The sequence below is a fragment of the Drosophila suzukii genome, chromosome 3, assembly GCF_043229965.1.
Source record: "Drosophila suzukii chromosome 3, CBGP_Dsuzu_IsoJpt1.0, whole genome shotgun sequence".
NCBI classification, from domain to species: domain Eukaryota; kingdom Metazoa; phylum Arthropoda; class Insecta; order Diptera; family Drosophilidae; genus Drosophila; species Drosophila suzukii.
This window is the reverse complement of record NC_092082.1, coordinates 50,283,978-50,310,754: the sequence shown is the minus strand read 5'-3', so window position 1 is coordinate 50,310,754 and position 26,777 is coordinate 50,283,978. Positions and strand designations below refer to the sequence as shown.

Genomic DNA, 26,777 nt, shown 5'->3' with positions numbered 1-26,777 from the left:
CAGAGCCCTGTAAACAAGATCGTAAGTGTAGGAGTTTCTCTATTTCTGTACCCTTGCCGATTGCTGTCGTGAACACCGATAAAAAAATATGTGAATTCCGGTTGGCAGCTGTAATTTCGGCCATAGCCACAGTTGGTCGATTCATAGAATTATCATGACGAAAAGTTGATTACGGGGGGCCTCGGCTTGACGCTTCCGGATGTCATAGTATGTCACGAATAGTAACTTCAGCCGCAGCCGTTTTCTCGTCAAATTTATCAGGGTTTTACGAACCTATCTCATCACTATCAAGTTCCTCAAGTACGAGTATTCTTGATCAGCATATTTAGCCGAGTCGATTTAGCCATGTCTGCCCCTCCGTCTGTCCGTATGAACGCTGTGATCTCGGAAACTATAAAATCTACAATACTGGGATTAGGCATTCGGATTCCTGAGATTCCTGCGCACCGCAAGTTTGTTTCGTCAGCGTGCGACGCCCACTCTAACGTCCAAAACCCGTCCAAAACTGTGGCTCCTACAGTTTTAGGCATTCGGATTCCTGAGATTCCTGCGCAGCGCAAGTTTGTTTCGCCACATAACCATATATTGAGATCGCGGGGAGGTGGCGCGTTCCAATCTCGCTTTGCTGCTTGCATATCTCCCTTTGGTCCCGTTAGATGAGTAACGGATATCTGATAGTCGACGTAGTCGACTATAGTGTTCTTCCCTGTTTTTGTATACAATTTTGGACAGCGAGAGCTTTGCAACTTCGGCTTACATCAAAAAATTTCAATATTCGTACTCTTTACACAAACATGCTTTTTTAAGATAACAATTGCTTGGCTATAAAAAAACCAAATTTTGGTAAAGAAATCCATTGTCCGACCAGATTTTTCTTTTGTAAATAGGTAGCAAAATAACGATAGCGATCAGACTTCTAGTTTTCCCGCTCTCCGATTTCTTTCGCACTACCGTGTAAATTCTTTTTTCGTTACTTACTATACTATTTTACTTATTTTACTAACGAGCCCAGTCACGACTGGTTTTTATTTAAGGGCTATATGTTCGTTTTGACGGATGAATCATACGTAGATTTTTCGCGAAACTTTTGTATGAAGATATAATTTACACGGAAACAAAAATTTTTATACAAATCTTCACATGTCCATATAGACTGCAAAATGACCTAAAACTACTGTTATCCCATATAGCCCTTTTAGCAATTTTAAGTATATTATTCCTCCAATAACTCAATTGAATTAGAAAATATTTCTTTCGGCACATCTTATGAATTAACATGTGACTAAAACAAAGTAAACACAAAATATTTAATAATTTACAAAACCATACCTTTAAATTGGTACTCTCTGTACGTCATTACGTGTACTTTCGACCATAGTATCCTTTAACTATAGGGTTTAATAGGTACCAATTTGATAATAATAATATTATTATTAAAAATTCCAATCTACCCTACTCTGGTGAATAGCTTTTTATAGGATCACAGAATTTTGAATTTTTTATGTATAAATCGTACGACTGATGATGGTTACGTTTAGAACATTGGTTGAGAACAAAACTTCAATAACTTTAAAATTATTCTTCCTTGCCCGAAATACACAGACAGCAAAATATAATAATGATATACTTATTCTTTTTTAGGCTGTGGAAAATCGACACGCCATGGCAAAAGCGTTGTACTCGAGAACATTTACATGGTTGGTTACGAAAATAAATAACTGTACAAACCCAGGCCAAGATGGGGCTACATTTCTTGGAGTTCTCGATATATTTGGATTTGAAAATTTCTCTCACAACTCATTTGAGCAACTATGCATAAACTATACCAACGAAAAGCTACACAAATTTTTTAATTATTATGTGTTTGCCTTAGAACAATCAATCGTAAGTATTAATGTTCATATTTATTTTATGTTGTAATGTTTTTATTTATGTATAAGCTAGAGAAATCGCTATAGTCGATGGGCTCACCTATTAGATACCCGTAACTGAGCTTAAGGGAGTGAGAGAGAGAGGGATGGAGATATACTTAATGAAACTCTTTTTTTTCACAAAAGAGAAGACAAATCAACTAGCAGCTCGTACTCGAAAAGCGACGCATACGACTAGAATGGAAGACCTATGAGGTCGGCATTTGCATAAAAAAGGTAAAAAGACGCCTCCCGCAAGCTCATCAAAGCGTTAAAGCTAGAAAAAGCAAATACCCAACGCCGCTTTATAGAAATGCAGTAGGCGGCTGGGCCAGCAGGGATGAAAATAGAGCCGGAACATGTGCAGAACACCTTGAAAATGTGTTCCAGCCAAATTTTTTTACAAATGCATTTTCACTTCCGCCTTTAAAAATTGTGTGTAATTGCAACGCAAGCCAATGGAATTTCGACCAAACGAAGTCGCTCATCTCATCAAAAATCATCTGGATCCGAAAAATTCTCCAACAACGACTATTGAGCTCCCATATTGCGCAGCTTGCACTATCACCCATCTCTTCAATGCCATTACAAGGCTTTGCCACTTTCCAGATACTGAAACCCGACAAAGATCACACAATTGCCTCGTCATACAAACCCATAAGCTACTATCATGCTTATTCAAACTTTTCGAAAAATGGGTGCTTTCCCGAATAAATTCATTAGATATTAAATGGTCTTATGCATAAGATCAGAGCAACGCCTTCTAATAATACACACAAACTATAAAAATCTTACCTATACGACAGGAAATTCGGAGTGGAATGCAATTCTGCTATGTCTGACGACTACTCGATTGTAGCTGGCGTCCCCCAAGGCAGTGTACTTGGGTCAACGCTATATGTACTCTCCACAGCAGACATCCCAACAAGCAGAAGACTGATAACATCTACATTTGCTGACGATACAGCTTTACTCAGCCGTTCCAGGTGCCCTATGCATGTATCAGAGTAATTGGAACTTCATCTAGTAGAATTGGAAAAATATATATCTGACTAGTGACTGGCTAAACAGGCAAAATTGCCCACCGCTCAGTCTAATCTATTCCGCACTCCCACAAGCGAATGACGTGAACTCGACAGACGACTTACTTGGCGAAGGCATATCGAAGCCAAGAGAACACAATTAAAACTAGAAGTCAATAGCTTTCACTGGCTTATCAACGCTCGGTCCTCTCGTAGTCTTGAATACAAGGTCCTACTCTACAATTCCGTACTTAAACCTATTTGGGGGAACGCTCGCAGAAGCAATATTAATGTTATCCAGCGAGCACAACCGAAGATCCTGAGAATCATCACCGTGGCAAACATACAGAAAGACCTCAATATTCAACCAGTCAGAGATGTAATAGCTGATCAGAAGGAAATATACTACAGTCGAGTACCTCGACTTTCAGATACAGGCTTGGGCATTTTGTGGGCGTTAGAATAGGCGTGGCATATTCGCGTGATAAACTTGCGCCGCGTACAAAGCTACGGAATATATTGTAAATCTGAAATTCCAATTCTCTATCTTTGATAGGTTCCTAGATATCAGCGTTCATATTGTAACGAACTGATTTTGTATGTCTGCTCGCTACGAGATTCGTGCGGATAGCTCAGAAGATTGTGTGTTCGTCCCACCAAATTTATATGACGTGATTGCCCGTAGATCAGTGAGAAAAACAAAGTGTTCAAATGGTAACAGTGGGATTTATTCTCGTGGTATTGGTACAGCGGGTGTGTGGCTAATTTTGCAGATCACTGGAGAGACGAAATCTACAACCTGGTAAGGGCCATCGTACCTCGGGGCTAGTTTTGCAGCGAATCCTTCGGCCGCTTTGGACAGGTGATGTTCCGTGGCCCACACTATGTCGCCCACCGCTGGTGACCATTGCCTCCTTCTCAGATTGTAGTGTCTGGCTTGGTCCTGGGACGCCTTTTCCATATTTCGCCGCACGATCTCGAATACCTCTCTTAGTTTGTTGGCATTTTCCTCAGGGGTCTCCGTAGCTCGTCCGGTTCCTAGGGTTTCTTTATCGTATAGGCTGCTGGGTAGACGTGGTTCCCTTCCCTGGGTAAGAAACGCCGGTGTATGGCCGGTGGATTCCGATGTGCTCGTGTTCACTGCTAGCATAATCTCCGGCCACTTCTCGTCCCAGTTTCTCTGGTCCTGCCCTGCGAACTGGGCAATCATGGTCTTGACCGTTCTGTTTGCTCGTTCGGTTGGATTCTCTTGTGGTGTGTATGGCGCGGTGAATTGTTGACTGATACCCATCTCAGCCAGGAAATTTTTAAATATGCGGCTTGCAAACTGTACTCCATTGTCCGTTATGACCACCTTCGGGACCCCGTACCTTGCGATTATGCGCTCCCTAAATGCCTTTTTGAGCGACTCTGCCGTCGCACTGCGTAGGGGCACCAGTTCCGTCCATTTCGAAAACCTGTCTATCATGACCAGCAGCATTTGGTTCCCGTGCTTAGATCTTGGTAGTGGTCCAACGAAGTCTGCACATACCGTGGCCCATGGTTCCTCCGGCACTTGGGTCAACATCTTCCCAGCCGCCTGCATCTGATTGGGCTTAAACCGCATGCAAATCTCGCACTTTCGTACGTGGGCTCGGGCGTCTCTATGCATGCCTGGCCAGTAGTATCGGGCTGCCAACCGTGCAATTGTCCTTCGGCTTCCTACGTGTCCCGCGGACGGTGCGTCGTGGTTTTCCCTCAACACTGTTTCTCGTAGCGACTTCGGGACGCACATCTTCCATGACGCGACGTCTTCACTGCCTGCTCGGTGAGGTATGTTTCTGTACAGTGTCTCACCATCCATAACATAGTCCGGGTACTTCTGCGGTTGGGTCCTTATCTTTTCGCCCATGTCCTTGATCCAGCTGCACTCTCCTGAGGTTATTGTTGCCGATGCCTCTTTTACTCCTCGTAGCGTCTCTGGTAGTGGTTGTCTTGATAATGCGTCGGCCACCACGTTTAGCTGGCCCTTTCTGTACGCTATCTCAAAGTCGTACTGTTGTAGCTCCAGGGCCCATCTGGCGATCCTTCCTGAAGGGCTTTCGATGCTGTTGAACCACTTCAGGGACATGTGGTCGGTTACTACCTTAAAGTGGTAACCTTCCAGATATGGCCTGAGCTTCCGGATCGCCCAGACGATCGCCAAGCACTCCTTCTCCGTTGTCGAGTAGTTCTTCTCCGCGCCGTTCAGTGTTCGGCTCGAGTAGGAGATTACTCTTTCGCCCTTTTCGGTGTCCTGGGTCAGTATCGCTCCGATGCCGTAGTCGCTGGCGTCTGTTTGCAGGATGAAAGTTCTACTGAAGTCCGGGCATGCTAGCACTGGATCTGCCACGAGTCTTGCCTTAACCTCCTCAAACGCCATCTGGTGCTCTGGTGTCCACTCCCACTTACTGCCTTTGCGCAGCAGGTCGTTCAGGGGTTTGAAGATTCTGGAAAAATCTGGTACAAACCGGCGGTACCACGACGCTACTCCTAGGTATTGCCGGAGCTCTTTGACAGTCGATGGCGGTTCTAGTTCGGCGATGGCGGCTACTTTTTCTGGATCTGTTCCTATTCCCTCGCTAGTCACTCGATGACCCAGGTACAGCAGCTCCTTTTTGAAGAATTGGCATTTTTCTGGATTCAGCCTCAGATTTGCCTCCTTTAGACGCCGGAACACTTCCTTCAGGTTTCTTTTGTGTTCTTCCAGCGTGCGACCGATCACTATTATGTCATCCTGGTAAGCGAATGCGAGAGGTGACATCTCGGGGCCGATTACTTGGTCCAAGACTCGCTGAAACGTTGCCGACGCCGAGTGAAGTCCGAACGGCATTACCCTCCACTGAAACAGACCTTTGCCTGGTACCGTAAATGCTGTATATTGCCTGCTACTTTCTTCTAATGGGATCTGCCAGTATCCATCCTTCAGGTCCAAACTGCTGATGTACCGCGCTTCTCTTAGTTGATCTAGGATGTAGTTTATGCGGGGCATTGGGTAGGCATCCTTCACTGACTTCGCGTTGATCTGCCTGAAGTCGACACACAGTCTCCACTTGCCTGTCTTCTTTTTCACCATCACGATGGGGGAGCTGTATGGGCTCTTTGAATGCTCTATGAACCCCATTTGGAGAAGCTCGTCCACCTTTGCGTTGATTTCCCCTTGAATTTTTGGGTTCTTTGGGTAGTATCTCTGCTTGATTGGCTTGTCGTCCTTCATTTTGATCTGGTGCTCTGCCATATTCGATGTTCCCGACATTGTGCTGAAGTCTGCCAGCTCTGCTTCAAGGAACGCTGTAGTATCGTCCAACTCGTTTACTTGTTGAACGACTGCTACTGATAGCTTCTCCTCGAGCCATCCATTGTGTCGGTTCCTGGCTGGTATTATTATTTCGTGTCCAGCACACCTTATCTCGGTTCCGACTTGTTTCAGGAAGTTCCATCCCAACACTAATGGATCCACTACCCCGGGTAAAATCAACAGGCTCATGGTCACTTGTTTGTTGCCGAATTTGACCTCCACCTCGAGCTGCGCATTAATTCCGCCGCACCTTCCATCTGCCAACCTAACTTGCCGTCTCGTCCTTGTAATCTTTCCTAGAGCAGCAATATTGTCCGCCAATTCTTCGCTAACGAAGCTTGCCGTTGCTCCGGTGTCGATTGTGGCTTTGTAGCTTTTCCCACCAATCATCACAGCTGCGGACAACTGCTGCTCCTCCTCGATTAGCTCGCCCGTTAGTTTGGAGAGGTGGCATTGTGCGATCCCCGCTCGCCTCTCTGCGGCTGAGATCGCTGGCCATTTCCCGATCGTTGGCAGCAATCGACGCTCCTAACACCCACCTTGCCGCATATCCAGCAAAACAGCAGCCGCTGGTTACGACATCCTCTAGCCCAGTGTCTGTTCCCACCGCATTTCCGACAGGCCTCCTGCGGGTCTGTGATATGGGTGGCATCTTGTGGCCTCTGTGTGTTGCTTGGTGGCCTCCACAAGGTATTGTTTGGCTGTCTCTGTTGCTGTGGGGGTGGTGCCCAATGGCCTCCGCGTGGTGCGTCTGTTGCCTGCTGTCGTCTGGCTTGGTGTGGTGGTGACCATTGGTCGTTTCCTCGTGTGTCCTGGTTATCTTCCTCCTCACATCTCCTGCATGTCACCTGTGTTGGTGACGCCGACTTTGTCTTTGAGAACTTGTTCTCCTGTGCGAAGACTTCCCGTTCCTTTTCAAGTTCTTCGTACTCATCGGCTAGGATCATTAGCGTGTCCAGGTCCGACACTTTGTATGCCCTTAGGAAGATCCTTAGACTAGGGGTGCAGTTTTCCTTGATGGTCCTTAGGGTCTCTTTAGCGGAGTAATTAAGTGGCCTCACCATCGTCTGCATGTCGATCATGTAGTCCTTGAACGACTCGCTGAAGCCTTGCTTCCTTTGCCGGACCTGGTCCGCCAGCCTGGTGAAGAAATCTCTTGGCAGGAAATATGTGTGGAAACTTTCAATGAATTCTGCCCAAGTTCTCCACTGCTTATTGTTGGCGATGAACCATTTCAAAGCCCTTCCTTTTAGCAACTCCGGCATCGCTCGAGGGATCATATCGAGCTCCAAACCGTACGTGTTGGCGGACCATTCTACCTGCTCCAGGAACTCGAATGGTTTTTCCGCCCCGTCGAACCTGAACGACCATTCGCGGACCTGCTTAGCGACCTTTTCATAGTCCGACTGGCTTAGTCTCGGGATCAGCGCTGCTGCTTTCTTTTCTTGGCTTGATTCTCTCCTGTGGGCCTCTTTCTGTATGTTGTCAACGCTCAGGCTTGCCACCAGGTTGTCCCCTTCAGCGTTCGTTAACGTAATGCTTGGGCCGGCTCTGTCGTAGTATGTCGCCTCTAGCTCGGCCCAGATGTCGACGAGTTGTGGATCGTTCTCTGTTTCGGAGTAGTATTCCGATAGTGCCTTCCTCATGTCGTCTAGCCTGCCCTCCAGGGCGACGTTGAGCCTCTGTGCGACATGGGCGAAGTCTTCCCTCTTGAGGCGGTAAATCCACTTCTCTCCCATTTTTACTGTGCTGTTCTCACTGTTGGGACAATCACGTTGGGCGCCAGATGTAACGAACTGATTTTGTATGTCTGCTCGCTACGAGATTCGTGCGGCTAGCTCAGAAGATTGTGTGTTCGTCCCACCAAATTTATATGACGTGATTGCCCGTAGATCAGTGAGAAAACAAAGTGTTCAAATGGTAACAGTGGGATTTATTCTCGTGGTATTGGTATAGCGGGTGTGTGGCTATGCTGGTTTCTGTATCTCCTTGTTCTGGTTCCGCCGGCTGCTGGTGCTCCTCCTTCTGGCTTCTCGACGCGTTGACTCGTCCTCCTCTGGATCCTGGGTCTCGGGACGCTCGTAGTGGCCGCCTCTGCTTGCTTGCCGACGCGTTGCCTCGGGGTCGCTTGTTGCGCCTTAGACCCGCAGAGAATTCGGCCTTGTGGGCTTAGGGAAGCGTCACCGTTCTCAGACTAGGGTGAACAAGCCTTGCTCTCCAGGCTGACGCCTTTCGAGGCAATACTGTCCCTTGCTCTGTCCCGGACGGTCCCGCTAGGTTCTTGCTCAGTTCGCGCTGACAGTCAAGGCTGCCGCCCGGAGGCTGTCTAGCGGTTCACTTCGCTTTACGCCTAGCGCAGACGAACGTTCCACCCGGCTTCACCCTAATGCGTGACGTCCGCGACGCTCCTGCGCTCCCCGATGAGCTCCGCGCGGCGATGGTAACGTGGCTGCCGGAAATGTGTGCTGGCGTCGCTGTCGATGTCCTCTGCGCTGTCTTCTGGCCAGTATCTCGTTGTTCTGGCGCTCGGGGAGCTGGGCGGTCGCTGCTCGGGAACTTCGCCGGTAATCGCAGGGCTCTCCAGGCTGACGCCTTTCGAAACCACAAATCGATCTACCGCTCGTCCGTCACGCCAGGTCCTGCTTGGTCGGGCAAGGTACGCTGGGTCGCAGACAACTTTCCTCCCCAAACTGACGGCTCTTCGTCGTAGGACTCTTTTGCTTGTCTCTGACAGACCCGCCGGGCGACTCGCCAGGGTGTGGTCGTGACACAGTTAGAAAACAAACGCCTTGACTTAGCCGCGTGATGCCTTTCAGAACTCAGCCACCTGTGTCTCAATTCGGAGATTCCTGATGTCCTAATCCCGAACGTCTCGACGTGGCGATCTTGCTCCTTCTATGCTTCCCACGGCGCTGCTTCCGACGACTCGCTTGGTTGTAGCTCCCTCGTAGATTACTTGCTTGACTGATTGCTCACTTGGTACTTTGACTGATCTTGAAGGCTTGACTCCTCTTGATCGACTGATCCAGCTGCCAGCGCTCTGCGGCCTTATATAGGGCCTCCAAGCACCGTTATTTCCCTTTTGCGCACGGCCCGCTGGATCTCTCCACTCTGGGTCCAAAGTCCGTGCCTCCTGGATGACCCACTTGTCCTTTATGTAGCGCTTCCCATAGATGTTCCGCCCACTGCCGCCGTTCCGCTGATTCCCGTGCCGCTTGTGGCACGCCTGCGTGCCGCTCCACTGTCGAGATGTGGCACTTCCTCTCCCGGTCCAAAGTTCACGGGAGAGTCCAAAGTTCAGTGGAGTTCCGTTATCCTCTTCTGCATACGGCACTCTTGCTCTGCCCGCGAAGTCTCCATTCTCTCTCGATCTCCATCCTTGGTCTCCAATCTCTCTCGCTCTCCTTTATTGGTCTCCAAACTCTCTCGCTCTCCATCCTTGGTCTCCAATCTCTCTCGCTCTCCTTCATTGGTCTCCAAACTCTCTCGCTCTCCTTCGTTGGTCTCCAAACTCTCTCGATCTCCACCCTTGGTCTCCAAACTCTCTCGTTCTCCCCGCCGCGCCGTTACTACGCGAATTCGCCGCGTATCTGGTAAGCGGCCGGCCATCTGCTGCTGCTTCTATTTGTGGGGAGTTATTCAACTCCTCACAATATCTAATATTGTTTGAAGTTTGTGGGCGGTTTTAAAGAATTAAAGTGAGCGTGGCAAACCTTTTTTTTGGTCAAACGATAGGTATTGATAAGAACCATACATTTCATTTAAAAATTTAATTCTAGCATTAAAACCCACCGTTTTGGTCGGGTTGTTAGCACTAGAGTGGGCGTGGCACACTAACGAAATAAACTTTCGCTGTGCAGGAATCTCTAGAATCTGCATGAATAATCCCAGTATTGCAGCTTTAATAGTTTCCGATATCACAGCGTTCATACGGACTGAAGGACTTGGCTAGATCGACTCGGCTAGTGATCCTGATCAAAAGTATATATACATTATGAGGTCGGAAACGCTTCCTTCTGCCTGTTACATACTTTCCGACGAATCTTGTATACCCTTTTGCTCTACGAGTATCGGGTACAAAAACGGATAAATTGGTGAAAAAAGTACTCGCACGTTAACAGAAAATAATTTTTTCTCTTAGACTAAAATTTTGAGATTATAGAAATATAAGTTTGAAATCAATCGAATAAAAGTATTAGAAGTTATGCACAATTGCCCTAACCTCCAAAATTGTTGTTACGTCACATTACATTTTCAATGAGAGGCAATCGACGCACACTGGGGTCCATACAAATTGTGAAGTTGTTTAAAAAGATGCATATGTGGCGTATGAAGATACAATTTTGCAGTAGTAAGTGAAAAAACAATGGTTATAAAAACATCACAATGTGAAACCAAAGTTGAGACTTTGACTTCTTATAAAAATACGAAAAATTTATATTTTTGTGTCCTGGTACCCAGGGTATGTTTACCAGAGTTTGTTCCGCTGTAGTGTAAGCTCAGCAGCTTCCAGTACCGCAAGAGCCACAGCCTGAAAGACCGTCACTGACTCTAGAAGATAAAATGACGATTTAATCCCCCAGCCTTTAGAGAAGATTCAAGCCCCCACACCATTCACTTAGAGCCGCCAGTGAAGAGTGATAGCTCCGCCGGTTTGTTTACTCTTTCACTTGTTTAGACCTCTCTCGATGGAAATGTAGTTAATTACTGGTTATCGAACCCCAGTTCCGTAGTCATGTAGTCTAGGTCGTCTTCCACCAGTAGGTCCGATACAATAGGGTCCAGAAAGCCCAGTCTTTCCTTCCTTCTATCATTTGCCTGCTTTCAGTTTAATCGCACTTTGAGCCGATTTATCCCTAATGAATAGATCTGTTGGCATGATGTAACGCTCCCGCGCATGCTGATGCTGTACTACCTACTCAGTGCTAGCCACCATACCATAGCCGCATAGGTTAGGATTGTCCTTAAGAATGCTGTGTAAAATTACTAATAATCTTTGAGTGAATTTCCCAGTTTTTCTCGAACATATTCCTACACGAGAAGAAGGCCAAACTCGCCTTCCTTACTCTTTCGGTGATGTGTTATCTTCATGATAGCTTCGGGTCCAGTAATTGATACTTCGTACTCTCTGATGTTTGCACCATTTTCGCTCCGATATTGACTTCTTTAAATATTCCGTTCTTGTTGATGAGCCAGAGTATTCAATCAATTTCTCAGCTTTGCGATTGCTAAATTCAAAATGTAAAGTCATGTCAGGTACCTCTTTCCACCTCTGAAAATCCTCTGTCAAATATGTATTTGAAAGACAAAGGTTGGTAAACTACCTTTATTACATATGGTGACGGTACGACAGATAATATTATATAAAAAAAAGACTCACCCCTTTTGTTTCCGAGCTGCCACAGAGTGTGTGACTGGTATTGGCATCCAAGCACTAGAGTTGTCCTGTTGCTTGCATCAATTTGAGAAAAAACTGTGAGGGAGCCGCTTCGACGTGGGGCACGTAAGTTAATGTTAGGAGTTCAAGTATACCTGTTCCATCGGCATCCACGAATTTTGCAACTCTTAACCTTTGCCTTCCGTATGCTGAATCGGACTTTGTGATCCAGTTTCTCTACCACCTTGATACCTTCGGGCTAAGTTCTGTTTTATTTAGTGCTAGCTTAAGGGCTATAAAGATGATTACAAATTTTACATAATTTCCTTGCAGATTTATCCTACAAGTCTCAAGTTTAAAACTATGTAGCTTAGACTCATCACCTGTGGTACGCTTAGAGAAGTAGAAAAACTTGCATTAATTATTCTTCTGTAAAAGTTCTGCGCCAAATCCTAATGCGCTTGCGTCGCAATGTACTTCGATATCGTCTTTATAATTACATAACGCTAGTACTGGTGAATTATTAAAACTTTGAAAGTATGAAGATGGTTCCAAGTATATACCATCCAAATATTCTACTACTTTGTTGGCTCTAATCAGCCGGAACGTTTTTACTACCCTTTGGCATTCTTAAAAATTTGAATTGTCCTAGTTGTGTTACGAATGGCGTATATTTGACAGACTCTTTATTTACAAAGACATGAAAATATATATTTTTAAGATCAAACTATGAGAATACATTTTTGTCAACTAATTTATCTAATAATTCATCGATGTGTGGAAGAGGGTAGTGTCTTGTACCAGTGCTTTGTTGAGCTCTCTATAATTAATGCATAACAGTGCTCGACAGTGTTTTTGGGCATTAAATTATGTTAATATAGACGTATAAAGCATATCTGATCATAAAATCCCGACTTGAAAAAATAACAAATACTGTTTTTATTAAAGATATCTTCGAGAGTAATCAATTTTGCAATATGCGTGTCAATAAATTGCTTAGATGGACCTCTACAGATTTGCGTTTCAGGTTTCATCATATCTTAAGTCGATCACAACTTAGGCACATTTAATAAATCTATTCACCTCTATTCGCAAATATTTGACATGCATTTAGAGGCGTCATTTCCCGAATTTTTAAGACACTAACCACCATTGTAACAAAGAAAGAGGCAATATTGCTGAAGGCAAAGGCAATATCACTGAAGGCAAAGGCAATATCGCTGAGTTTCAATTTCAAAAATTGTTTATTAATTCCATTAGTGGAATAGTTTCATGGGTTGGATAACCGTCCCCCTTCTAAAATGGGTCATCCCGATTCATTCTGAATTTCGTTTAATTAGGTTATTCTAGTTCTGGCTTTTGTTTTGTGGTTACAAATTTATTTTCTTGGGAAATGTCTCTAGCGTAATATATCTGGCATATGTTTTATTTATTGGATATTTTATACAACTAGATGTTTACACCATAGGTTAGGTTAGGTAGGAGTGGTTGGAGACTAGATACTTATCCCATCATTTAAGCCACACAGGGCCACTTGTGATACCACGAGATCTCTGAGCAGATCCTTTCCCTAGCTCATGGGTTATTTGCTTTCGCAAAGTATAAGACCGTGAGGGCATTAAGGAGAGTGGAGATGTCTTCCCTACTACGTTGTAGAAGAGTTTTTGTTCTTTTCTAGTTGTAGTTTGGCCACGTATGTCTAGAATTGTGACATGTTGAGATTGATTTCCAACGGTTGTTTGAGAGTGTGTACAGTCTCTGCCTGAGATCGAGCTTGTAGGTAGCCATGGGCATACCCACCGTGTCCTTATCGCGAAGGATGTCGGCGGTTGTCCCTTGTCTTGCTAGCTCGTCTGCTATGCAGTTTCCTTCAATATTACGGTGTCTAGGCACCCAGATGATGTTGATCCTCAGATGAGTGGCCATTCAGAGACAGTTTTTGAGTTTGTTGTGTAGAAGTTGAGGGCCCTGAGGGCTGCTTGACTTGGAAAACACTACAGTGGTCTGGTAAGCAGAGTGAGACTTTTATGTCTACTTCGGGAGAGAAGACTCCCCCACCTACTTGGGAGTTAAGCTTGGAGCCGTCTGTGTATATGTTGACGGCGTTTTTGAATTGGTGTGGGAGGTTGTCTCAGTCTGTACGGACATTGTATCTTCTTTCGAAGTTGACTATGGGTGGAACGTAGTCTGTACTATGTGGTATGGATATCTGGTTTGTTAGGAGCCCGTAGAGCCTATTGTCCATGCCGCTGCTTCGCGGAGCCTCAGTGCTGTTGCAGCTTCCCAGCATTTTGCCAGTAGGTCTAGGGGTTGAAGGTCGAGAATTGTGTTTAGTGCTTCAGTGGCGGTGGGGCGGAGCGTCCCACTGATGTAGAGTTCTGCACTACTTTGGATCTTGTGAAGGATCCTGAGGTTACAATTCTTTTCTTGGGAAGGCCACCAAACGATTTTTCCGTAGAGGAAAATGGGTCTGACTATTGCAGAGTATAGCCAGTGAACTATCATGGGGAAGAAACCCCAAATTCTCCCTATGGCTTTTTTACAAGCGAAGAGAGCTATGGCCGCTTTGCGTGAGCGATCTAGGATGACATCTAAGTACTTTGCTTGATTTCTAAGGGTTAGCTGCGTTTGGTGTAGTTTTGGAAGAGTTAGATTTGGTATGTTATACTTCCTTGTAAAAAGACCTAGTTCCAGTCCACAGTAAAGCCTTCCACCTTGAGAGGGTGGATAGGGCTGTCTCCATTAGATTGCAAAGAGTTTGCGGGAATTTACCCTGCAGTTGGATAACCACGTCGTTTAGTGACCACCTCTTCTAGAAGTGATAGTAGTTTGTTGACCACTATAACACATAGAAGAGGTGAGAGTACACCCCCTTGTGAGGTTCCTCTGCTGACATTCCTGGTCGAGTGGTCCGATCCCATAGTGGAGTACTTTAATCTGCTGGTAAGCATGGTGTGTATGAGTCCCACTATGGGCCGCTCAATTCCCAGTTCAGTTAGAGCGCCAGTAATAGCCGTTGGCCTTTTTGTCTAGAAACGCTGCCAGAGAGTATTCCTTATTGCGGAAACCTCTCTCTATACTAAATACTAGGGAGTGGAGGGCAGTATCTGTTGATCTGCCTTTACGGTACGCGTGCTGTGCGTCGAAGAGTAGGCTTGAATTGATGGTTAGCCTGACATGGATGTCAATTAGCCTTTCTAGGGTCTTCAACAAGAAAAAAGAGAGACTTATCGGGCGGAAGTCAGTTGGGTTACTTTGACGTCCAACCGCCTTGTTGAAATGTGGCTTAGAGCAAGGCATTCGTAGGAGATGGCTGTCAGCCAGTGTAGGGATGTATTTAGTGTCCGTTGTAGCTGGCCCGTAAATGAGCCGTCCGGGTCGGGGGATTTGAAGGGTTAAAAAGAGTTAATAGCCCACTTAAGGTTCTCCTCAATGTAGAGGTCCTCCACTACTTGGGTGTTTTTAGGGAAGTGGGTGTCTAACAGGAGTTCAAGGGTTTCCTGACTGTTTTCCGTCCAGCTGTCAGCATTGGTTTTTAGGTAGCTAATGGTTGCTGGGGATTTCGCTAAAATTCTTCTGAGTCTGGATGCCTCCGCAGTAGATTCTATGCTACTACAGAAATTAGCCCATGCTCTTCGTTTTGATATTCTTATTTCCCTTTTTGCACCATAAGTTTAATATAAAAAAAAAACTTAGGATTGTTGATTGATAATGCACCGGCGGCTCAATCCAAATGTTTAGTCTAGATCTTGGGTCTTCTTTCATATGATAATGTTCCATTGAGCGTCCAAAAGTGTGGAAACGAGTTGATAGTGTAACTTGATTCGTTCTGGATGCTATGTCTAGACTTTGGGTGCACTTACAATTAGATACAGGCTGATTGGAGTACCAAGGTTGTCTGAAGGATAGATTTTGGTCTGGTGTAATTGTGTGTGTGGGTGTGTGGACATGTACATAGAGTTATGTGGAGCTATGGATATGTCACTCCCCCATCCTTTGAATTTGGCCTGTCCTCAGGTGCATAGTGTTGGGTATAAAATTACATATTCTTCTGTGTTAATCTGATTTGGTACATCATTTACAACTTCAGTACTTTTTGATGTTTCTTTCTTTGATTTTACATATTTTACAATAAGTTTTCTTTGTATGCTCTTAAAAGTATACAATAAGTACAATAAAAGGCTGCCCTGTATGTAATCTAACATTGTATTTGAAAGAGTGATTTTATTTACTTGTACTGAACAATTAAGGATTTTAATTTTTATTTTATAATGTTTTAGGGATGTTCCATGTCAATAAAATGTCATGCTTAACATAATTAATTTGGAAATTTGTATATGTTTTAGTATACTTGCATTCAGTGTTTTCTTGTCTAATTATTCCACTTATACAATAAAATTTTTCCTGTTTCTTTGTTAAATACTTTATCTTCATATAGGAAATATTTGTCGAATATATTTTCTGTTTAAATATTGTTATTTTCATCGGGATAAGGAATAATTTCAAAAACGGGAGATTTAACTGTTTCATAAGGAATATGGGGAAATAATAAAAATTTCATTTGTGTCTGTTTTAAGCCAAGTGCAAGTTTTGATTTTCAACCATTTCTCAGGGTTCGTGTACCTTTAATTTTGGGTTTAATAAACGTAATCTTGTCAGCTGCATCCCTAAATCGATATCTTCTACGTATTCCGTAAAGTTTTGTAAATTAAATATTAAAACGCTGGCTTGTTGTTCCTTTTCTACGTCTTCTTTTAATTTATTAATTACTTCAATTCCGTTATTTATGACATCGATAATCATATTTAAATCAGTGTTCTTAACACCAGTAGTGTTCTGATCACTAGTATCTAGAAACTGAACACTAGTATCTAAAAATGTATTATTGTTTTTCCATCTTATCTTTATCATCTTGATCTAATGTTCCGCACTATTATTTGTAAACTGATTCCATAATATTAAATAGACTTCGCTTACTACGTTTTGCTATTGTAATTCCATTAATTTCTCTTTTAAATTTCTCTATTAGATGTCTGATTTGGATAACGTCATTAAATTCACTAGCTTTTTTCAAAAGACTTTCGAAGGTGTGTTTTGTTTTTGTTTTGTTTACACTATAGTTATGGTATTTAAAATTAATCGGGATCTCTATTGATCCGGTTTTAAATACTTTTAAATACTCTTTCTTCCCCTATTTGTTTCTTCAAAATGTTTTTCGCCTATTTTCTTCAAGGTTCCTGTCTTCTTAAATGGATTTGTGGTTTTGGATTTTACCAAAGGTGCTTGTCTATATTTTATATATATTTCATAATCATGACGTTTTTAGTTAATTTTTTAATTCTATTTAATTTATTTCCTTGTGTGTCACAACCAGGAGTTCCTACATACATAAATATGTCAGCTGGTATTTGATTTGTAGCATTATGTTTTGTTTTATGATAATAAATATACAGAATTAATTTAAACTAATATATCTGTTTTCAATGTCTGGTTCGCTTTCCATAATTCTCAATTTCTAAATTACCATTTTATGATACGTCTGATATACCGTTTTTACTTGTTGTTACTTGAATTTGTACGCCTTCCGAATTTAACCAATTGTGTAAAGCTACACACACAAATGCTGAATCTTTATTTAATTTTGAATATATGTCGATACATGATACGAATTGTTGATTACCAACCATATACAAATCCATGACAAATTTATCTCCTATATTTTGAATTTCTGGAGTAAGTTCCAGTATTTCTATATTCCGTTTTAGCAATGTTGCAGGTTTCACATTCATATATTATATTTTGATTTAATTTTTGATAGTCAGGGAAATAATATTTTTCTTTAATCCGTTTAGTAGTCCTTTCGATTCCTGGGTCTAAAAGTTCTTTATGCCGTTTCAGTATGGTTTCTTTAAAGTCCGCATATGTCAGTATGTGTTCAAGTTTTGCTGTACATCTTATTCATTTTGTCAAATGATTTGCATTTATAGTTTCCACATAAGCTTTTTGGACTGTAAGAAAATCTGAGACATTTTGGAAATATATTACGCTCTTTATGGTACATAAGTATTCTTTAACTAATTATTTGTCATTTTCTTATAAATAATTTTAATTTTTAACTTGTGAAAGTAGTATGTTACTTCAGTTGAATTTTCATTTCCTTTAATTAATTCGATTTGTCGGAAAAAATAATGAAATGGTCTCTCTGCTATAGAAATATAATTTTGTTTGTCTTCTTGAGCACTGTGGACTGTTATTTTATGTTGTTTAACCAAACTAAAGGTTTATGAATGTTTTTATAAATATGATCTAAAATATTTGGTAGCCCATAAGATTGCTAAAATTTTTTTATCTATGGAAGCGTAATTTATTTCGTGTTCGTTAAGAATTCTGTGGCATATCAGACTGGTTTATGAGTTTGTGAAAATACTGCTCCTATCGCCATGTTGCTTGCGTCTGTTTTTAAAGAGAATGGTTTACTTAAGTCGGGATATATTAAAATGGGGTCTGAAGTTATTAAGACTTTCATTTTTTCAAATGGTTCAATGTAAAATTTATCTTTGATATTAATTGTGGCGCCTTTCCTTAATTTCATTGTCGTTGGTTTTACGATATTTGCAAAGACTTGTATGAAAACTCTATAAAATCCACAAAATCCTATAAATGATTTAATTTCTTTTGGAGTTTTTGGTATTGGGAAGTTTATAATGGCACTTATCTTTTTTGGGCTCAGTTTAATATCTGTAGTAGTTACTATGTTACCTAAAAACTCTGTTTCTTTTTTCATGAATTCACATTTTTGCGTTACTTTCCTTCAAATAATCTCTACCTATCAAAATATCATAATTTTCACAAAATTTATGTAAATAAAATTTTTGTTTAACTGGGCAGATTTTGCAAGGATCCAATGTTATATTTATTTAATTTATTTAATTGCATTGATCCATTTATAGTATACACTTTTAATTTTTCATCTTTTTTTCATTTTCTCCAACATTTTTCGTTATTATTTTGATAGATGACCCTGTATCTATCATGGCTTTAAGAAGTTTTCCTTTAATCATTACTCTGACATATGGGCAACACTTTCTGTATCCGAGGCTATTAGCTAAAAATTTACGTCCATTCTATTCGGTACACTGGCATTCTCTCTTAGTCTTTTAACAGGTGCATTCGGGGAGTTATTTGACGTTGATGCTTGGAAATTTAATTGGTTTTGGGCCCTACCTTGGTCTAAGTTTCTCCTATACTCATGATAATTTTCCTTGTTTTAAGGGGAAATTTGGTTTCTGTTTAATGAACTTTGAGGATCTGTTGAATTTTTTGAATTATTATTATTTCTTGGATAACTATATGAATGAGAATTTTTCCTTTGACAATAACAGTTTTAATGTGTATTTCCCGAATTCCTCCGACTATCTTAGCGTCTAGGTTTATAATTATCAAAAGAGTCTGCATCCCAATGATCTAAAACCTGTAACGAACTGATTTTGTGTGTCTGCTCGCTACGAGATTCGTGCGGCTAGCTCAGAAGATTGTGCGTTCGTCCCACCAAATTTATATGACGTGATTGCCCATAGATCAGTGAGAAAACAAAGGGTTCAAATGGTAACAGTGGGATTTATTCTCGTTGTATTAGTACAGCGGGTGTGTGGCTGGGCTGGCTTCGGTATCTCTTGGCTCTGGTTCCGCCGGCTGCTGGCGCTCCTCTTTCTGGCTCCTCGACGCGTTGACTCGTCCTCCTCTGGATCCTGGGTCTCGGGACGCTCGTAGTGGCCGCCTCTGCTTGCTTGCCGACGCGTTGCCTCGGGGTCGCTTGTTGCGCCTTAGACCCGCAGAGAGTTCGGCCTTGTGGGCTTAGGGAAGCGTCACCGTTCTCAGACTAGGGTGAACAAGCCTTGCTCTCCAGGCCGACGCCTTTCGAGGCAATACCAGTCCCTTGCTCTGTCCCAGACGGTCCCGCTAGGTTCTTGCTAGGTTCTTGACGCTCCTGCGCTCCCCAATGAGCTCCGCGCGGCGATGGTAACGTGGCTGCCGAAAATGTCTGCTGGTGTCGCTGTCGATGTCCTCTGCGCTGTCTTCTGACCAGTATCTCGTCGTTCTGGCGCTCGGGGAGCTGGGCGGTCGCTGCTCGGGAACTTCGCCGGTAATCGCAGGGCTCTCCAGGCTGCCGCCTCTTGAAACCGCAAATCGATCTACCGCTCGTCCGTCACGCCAGGTCCTGCTTGGTCGGGCAAGGTACGCTGGGTCGCAGGCAACTTTCCTCCCCAAGCTGACGGCTCTTCGTCGTAGGACTCTTTTGCTTGTCTCTGACAGACCCACCGGGTGACTCGCCAGGGTGTGGTCGTGACAAAGTTAGAAAACAAACGCCTTGACTTAGCCGCGTGATGCCTTCCGGAACTCAGCCACCTGTGTCTCAATTCGGAGATTCCTGATGTCCTAATCCCGAACGTCTCGACGTGGCGATCTTGCTCCTTGTATGCTTCCCACGGCGCTGCTTCCGACGACTCGCTTGGTTGTAGCTCCCTCGTAGATTATTTGCTTGACTGACTGTTTATTTGGTACTTTAACTGATCTTGAAGGTTTGACTCCTCGTGATCGACTGATCCAGCTGCCAGCGCTCTGCGGCCTTATATAGGGCTTCCGGGAACCGTTATTTCCCTTTTGCGCCCGGCCCGCTGTATCTCTGCACTCTGGGTCCAAAGTCCGTGCCTCCTGGTTGACCCACTTGTCCTTCACGTACCGCTTCCAATAGATGCTCTGCCCACTGCTGCCGTTCCGCTGGTTCCCGTGCCGCTTGTGGCACGCCGAGATGTGACACTTCCTCTCCCGGTCCAAAGTTCACGGGAGAGTCCAAAGTCCAGTGGAGTTCCGTTATCCCGTTTCTGCACACGGCACTCTTGCCTTGCCCGCGAAGTCTCCATTCTCTCTCGTTCTCCATGCTTGGTCTCCAAACTCTCTCGCTCTCCGTCCTTGGTCTCCAAACTCTCTCGATCTCCATGCTTGGTCTCCAAACTCTCTCGTTCTCCATCCCAGTCTCCAACCTCTCCTCGCCGCGCCATTACTACGCGAATTCGCCGCGTAACTGGTAAGCGGCCGGCCATCTGCAGCTGCTTCTAGTTGTGGGGAGTTATTCAACTCCTCACATTCCCCCCTTACTTCGGGAAACATTTAGAACTTGTTTCTACTCTCCGGCGTTTCCTTGCATGTCCTAGCCTTCGAGTCCCTGTGATTCCCGCGGCGCTCCCTCGTTGCTCCCTCGATGCTCCCTCGACGCTCTTAACTCCCTTGAGTTTCTACAGCGCTGATCATCCTCCTCGTAGCAACTTTAAATCTCCCGCGCCGATGTTTCCCGTGTCTCCACTGGGACATCGATACTCATGGACTATCGATCCCAGCTCGGTGCTCGTTGCTGCGTCTCACTCCTTTCCATGTTTCCTCCGGCTGGTCACACCATTCGTGCGTGATCGATATTTATTCGCATATCGATACCGACGGTGCGGCGTTGCCACCTGCTCGTTTGCGATATTTCCACCTTGGCCGATATTTCCATTGTCGTGTGCCCATCGATCGCACTATCGTCCAGTGCCTATCGATCGCCTATCGAGGCGCCCCCTTCCCTGGCTCGTGGTGATTTTGCAATTTGTCATAGGTAAGTTCCTTTTGCATTTCCTTTACTCCTTCTCATCTTATCCTTCTCTCTCCTTTCGTCCTCTCTCGCCCTTCACTCGTCCTCTATCGGCTGCATCGGACTCCATATTGGCAGCTCTCGAGAGCGGGTGCGGAGAGGACTTCGCATTCGCTTCGCAACCAGGACAGCAGATAAGTATTTATGATGTCTTTCTGCTTCCTGCATTAAGCCCCCTTTTAATTTCAGGTTGCCGGTGCGGCCCATGCATGCCCCGTTCTTTTTCTTGTTTTTAGTCAACTGTTGGTGTGGTGCGTGTTTCTGTTTTTTTTTTTGTGACCAGCTGGCTACGGTGTAGATCTGATTCTGCACCGTCCTCCCCTTTTCCTCGGGTAACAACTAGACGGGCTCGTCCGGCGCATTCCGTATAGAATCTCCGGATGCTGCGGTGTATGTCTGGACTGCGCGTCTTGTGTTGCTTGTCTCCTTCCACGCATACTCTCTTCTACGTTACCCGTATTCTTGTGCCGTTTTGTAAGTGTCCCTTCCGCCTGGCGTTATCGCGGATGACTCTGGCAACTGCCCGACGCTGAATCCTGTTGCCTTGCTTCGGCCTGACGCCTAATCCTGTGGCCTCGCAGTCTGGATCAACGTGAGATCCTTATCCATGTCCTTGTTCTATCCTGATGTCCTAATCCTGTCGCCTCGTACCTGTTGTTCGACATCTGACGTTTCTGCTGTCTGCTCGTTTTGTTGCTTGAGCTCGCCAACGTGAACTGTCCTTCTTTCTTCGACTGTGTGTGGCGAATTTTACAGATCACTGGAGAGACGAAGCCTACAACCTGGTAAGGGCCATCGTACCTCGGGGCTAGTTTTGCAGCGAATCCTTCAGCCGCTTTGGACAGGTGATGTTCCTTGGCCCACACTATGTCGCCCACCGCTGGTGACCATTGCCTCCTTCTCAGATTGTAGTGTCTGGCTTGGTCCTGGGACGCCTTTTCCATATTTCGCCGCACGATCTCGAATACCTCTCTTAGTTTGTTGGCATTTTCCTCAGGGGTCTCCGTAGCTCGTCCAGTACCTAGGGTTTCCTTATCATATAGGCTGCTGGGTAGACGTGGTTGCCTGCCCTGGGTAAGAAACGCCGGTGTATGGCCGGTGGATTCCGATGTGCTCGTGTTCACTGCTAGCATAATCTCCGGCCACTTCTCATCCCAGTTTCTCTGGTCCTGCCCTGCGAATTGCGCAATCATGGTCTTGACCGTTCTGTTTGCTCGTTCGGTTGGATTCTCTTGTGGTGTGTATGGTGCGGTGAATTGTGGCCTGATACCCATCTCAGCCAGGAAACCTTTAAAGATGCGGCTTGCAAACTGTACTCCATTGTCCGTTATGACCACCTTCGGGACCCCGTACCTTGCGATTATGCGCTCCCTAAACGCCTTCTTGAGCGACTCTTCTGTCGCACTGCATAGGGGCACCAGTTCCGTCCATTTCGAAAACCTGTCTATCATGACCAGCAGCATTTGGTTCCCGTGCTTAGATCTTGGTAGGGGTCCAACGAAGTCTGCACATACCGTGGCCCATGGTTCCTCCGGCACTTGGGTCAACATCTTCCCGGCCGCCTGCATCTGATTGGGCTTAAAGCGCAAATCTTGCATTTTCGTACGTGGGCTCGGGCGTCTCTATGCATGCCTGGCCAGTAGTATCGGGCTGCCAACCGTGCAATTGTCCTTCGGCTTCCGACGTGTCCCGCAGACGGTGCGTCGTGGTTCTCCCTCAACACTGCTTCTCGTAGCGACTTTGGGACGCACATCTTCCATGACGCGACGTCTTCACTGCCTGCTCTGTATAGTGTCTCACCCTCAATAACATAGTCCGGGTACTTCTGCGGTGGGGTCTTTATCTTTTCGCCCATGTCCTGGATCCAGCTTCACCCTCCTGAAGCTGTAGTTGCCGATGCCTCTTTTAAACCTCGTAGCGTTTCCGGTAGTGGTTGTCTTGATAATGCGTCGGCCACTACGTTTAGCTGACCCTTTCTGTACGCTATCTCAAAGTCGTACTGTTGTAGCTCCAGGGCCCATCTGGCGATCCTTCCTGAAGGGCTTTCTATGCTGTTGAGCCACTTCAGGGCCATGTGGTCGGTTACTATCTTAAAGTGGTAACCTTCCAGATATGGCCTGAGCTTCCGGATCGCCCAGACGATTGCCAAACACTCCTTCTCCGTTGTCGAGTAGTTCTTTTCCGCGCCGTTCAGTGTTCGGCTTGAGTAGGAGATGCCGTAGTCGCTGGCGTCTGTTTGCAGTTCTACTGAAGTCCGGGCATGCTAGCACTGGATCTGCCACGAGTATTGCCTTAACCTCCTCAAACGCCATCTGGTGCTCTGGTGTCCACTCCCACTAACTGCCTTTGCGCAGCAGGTCGTTCAGGGGTTTGACGATTCTGGAAAAATCTGGTACAAGTCGGCGGTACCACGACGCTACTCCTAGGTACTGCCGGAGGTCTTTGACAGACGATGGCGGCTCTAGTTCGGCGATGGCGGCTACTTTTTCTGGATCTGTTCCTATTCCCTCGCTAGTCACTCGATGTCCCAGGTACAGCAGCTCCTTTTTGAAAAATTGGCATTTTTCTGGATTCAGCCTCAGGTTTGCCTCCTTTAGACGCCGGAACACTTCTCTCAGGTTTCTTTTATGTTCTTCCAGCGTGCGACCGATCACTATTATGTCATCCTGGTAAGCGAATGCGTGAGGTGACATCTCGGGGCCAATTACTTGGTCCAAGACTCGCTGAAACGTTGCCGACGCCGAGTGAAGTCCGAACGGCATTACCCTCCACTGAAACAGACCTTTGCCTGGTACCGTAAACGCCGTATATTGCCTGCTTCTCTCTTCTAGTGGGATCTGCCAGTATCCATCCTTCAGGTCCAAACTGCTAATGTACCGCACTTCCCTTAGTTGATCTAAAATGTAGTTTATGCGGGGCATTGGGTAGGCATCCTTCACTGACTTCGCGTTGATCTGGCTGAAGTCGACACACAGTCTCCACTTGCCTGTCTTCTTTTTCACCATCACGATGGGGGAGCATTTTGAGAAGCTCGTCCACCTTTGCGTTGATTTCCCCTTGAATGTTCGGGTTCTTGGGGTAGTATCTCTGCTTGATTGGCTTGTCATCCTTCATTTTGATCTGGTGTTCTGCCATATTCGATGTTCCCGTCATTGTGCTGAAGTCTGCCAGCTCTGCTTCAAGGAACGCTGTAGTATCGTCCAACTCGTTTACTTGTTGAACGACTGCTACTGATAGCTTCTCCTCGAGCCATCCATTGTGTCGGTTCCTGGCTGGTATTATTATCTCGTGTCCAGCACACCTTATCTCGGTTCCGACTTGTTTCAGGAAGTTCCATCCCAACACTAATGGATCCACTACCCCGGGTTAAATCAACAGGCTCATGGTCACTTGTTTGTTGCCGAATTTGACCTGCACCTCGAGCTGCGCATTAATTCCGCCGCACCTTCCATCTGCCAACCTAACTTGCCGTCTCATCCTGGTAATCTTTCCTAGAGCAGCAATATTGTCCGCCAATTCTTCGCTAACGAAGCTTGCCGTTGCTCCGGTGTCGATTGTGGCTTTGTAGCTTTTCCCACCAATCGTCACAGCTGCGGACAACTGCTGCTCCTCCTCGATTAGCTTGCCCGTTAGTTTGGAGAGGTGGCATTGTGCGATCCCCGCTCGCCTCTCTGCGGCTGAGATCGCTGGCCACTTCCCGATCGTTGGCAGCAATAGACGCTCCTAACACCCACCTTGCCGCATATCCAGCAAAACAGCAGCCGCTGGTTTCGACATCCTCTAGCCCAGTGTCCGTTCCCACCGCATTTCCGACAGGCCTCCTGCGGGTCTGTGATATGGGTGGCATCTTGTGGCCTCTGTGTGTTGCTTAGCGGCCTCCACAAGGTATTGTTTGGCTGTCTCTGTTGCTGTGGAGGTGGTGCCCAATGGCCTCCGCGTGGTGCGTCTGTTGCCTGCTGTCGTCTGGCTTGGTGTGGTGGTGACCATTGGTTGTTTCCTCGTGTGTCCTGTTTATCTACCTCCTCGCATCTCCTGCATGTCACCTGTGTTGGTGACGCCGACTTTGTCTTTGAGAACTTGTTCTCCTGTGCGAAGACTTCCCGTTCCTTTTCAAGTTCTTCGTACTCATCGGCTAGGATCATTAGCGTGTCCAGGTCCGACACTTTGTATGCTCTTAAGAACATTCGTAGGCTTGGGGTGCAGTTCTCTTTAATGACCCTTAACGTCTCTTTCGTAGAATAGTTAAGTGGCTTCACCATCGTCTGCATGCCGATCATGTAGTCCTTGAACGACTCGCTGAAGCCTTGCTTCCTTTGCCGGACCTGGTCCGCCAGCCTGTTGAAGAAGTCTCTTGGCAGGAAATATGTGTGGAAGCTTTCAATGAAATCTGCCCAAGTTCTCCATTGCTTATTGTTGGCGATGAACCATTTCAAGGCCCTTCCTTTTAGCAACTCCGGCATCGCTCGAGGGATCATATCAAGCTCCAAACCGTACGTGTTGGCGGACCATTCTACCTGCTCCAGGAACTCGAATGGTTTTTCCGCCCCGTCGAACCTGAACGACCATTCGCGGACCTGCTTAGCGACCTTTGCATAGTCCGACTGGCTTGGTCTCGGGATCAGCGCTGCTGCTTTCTTTTCTTGGCTTGATTCTCTCCTGTGGGCCTCTTTCTGCATGTTGTCAACGCTCAGGCTTGCCACCAGGTTGTCCCCTTCAGCGTTCGTTAACGTAATGCTTGGGCCGGCTCTGTTGTAGTATGTCGCCTCCAGCTCGGCCCAGATGTCGACGAGTTGTGGATCGTTCTCTGTTTCTGAATAGTATTTCGACAGTGCCTTCCTCATGTCTTCTAGCCTGCCCTCCAGGGCGACATTAAGCCTCTGTGCGACATGAGCGAAGTCCTCCTTCTTGAGGCGGTAAATCCACTTCTTTCCCATTATTGTGCTGTTCTCACTGTTGGGACAATCACGTTGGGCGCCCGATGTAACGAACTGATTTTGTGTGTCTGCTCGCTACGAGTTTCGTGCGGCTAGCTCAGAAGATTGTGCGTTCGTCCCACCAAATTTATATGACGTGATTGCCCGTAGATCAGTGGGAAAACAAAGAGTTCAAATGGTAACAGTGGGATTTATTCTCGTTGTATTAGTACAGCGGGTGTGTGGCTGGGCTGGCTTCGGTATCTCTTGGCTCTGGTTCCGCCGGCTGCTGGCGCTCCTCTTTCTGGCTCCTCGACGCGTTGACTCGTCCTCCTCTGGATCCTGGGTCTCGGGACGCTCGTAGTGGCCGTCTCTGCTTGCTTGCCGACGCGTTGCCTCGGGGTCGCTTGTTGCGCCTTAGACCCGCAGAGAGTTCGGCCTTGTGGGCTTAGGGAAGCATCACCGTTCTCAGACTAGGGTGAACAAGCCTTGCTCTCCAGGCCGAAGCCTTTCGAGGCAATACCTGTCCCTTGCTCTGTCCCAGACGGTCCCGC

General features: G+C 45.7%; 1 protein-coding gene across 10 annotated transcripts in view; it reads left to right on the top strand.

The window, feature by feature from the left end:
- Myo81F (Myosin 81F) overlaps positions 1-26,777 on the top strand; it is a 2,624,640-nt gene that overhangs the window by 928,859 nt on the left and 1,669,004 nt on the right. For all 10 annotated transcript variants that reach the window (XM_070995759.1, XM_070995757.1, XM_070995758.1 and 7 more), the window contains one exon: positions 1,642-1,884. In XM_070995759.1, coding sequence (XP_070851860.1) covers positions 1,642-1,884 — 243 coding nt within the window. The remainder of the gene's footprint in view (positions 1-1,641; positions 1,885-26,777) is intronic.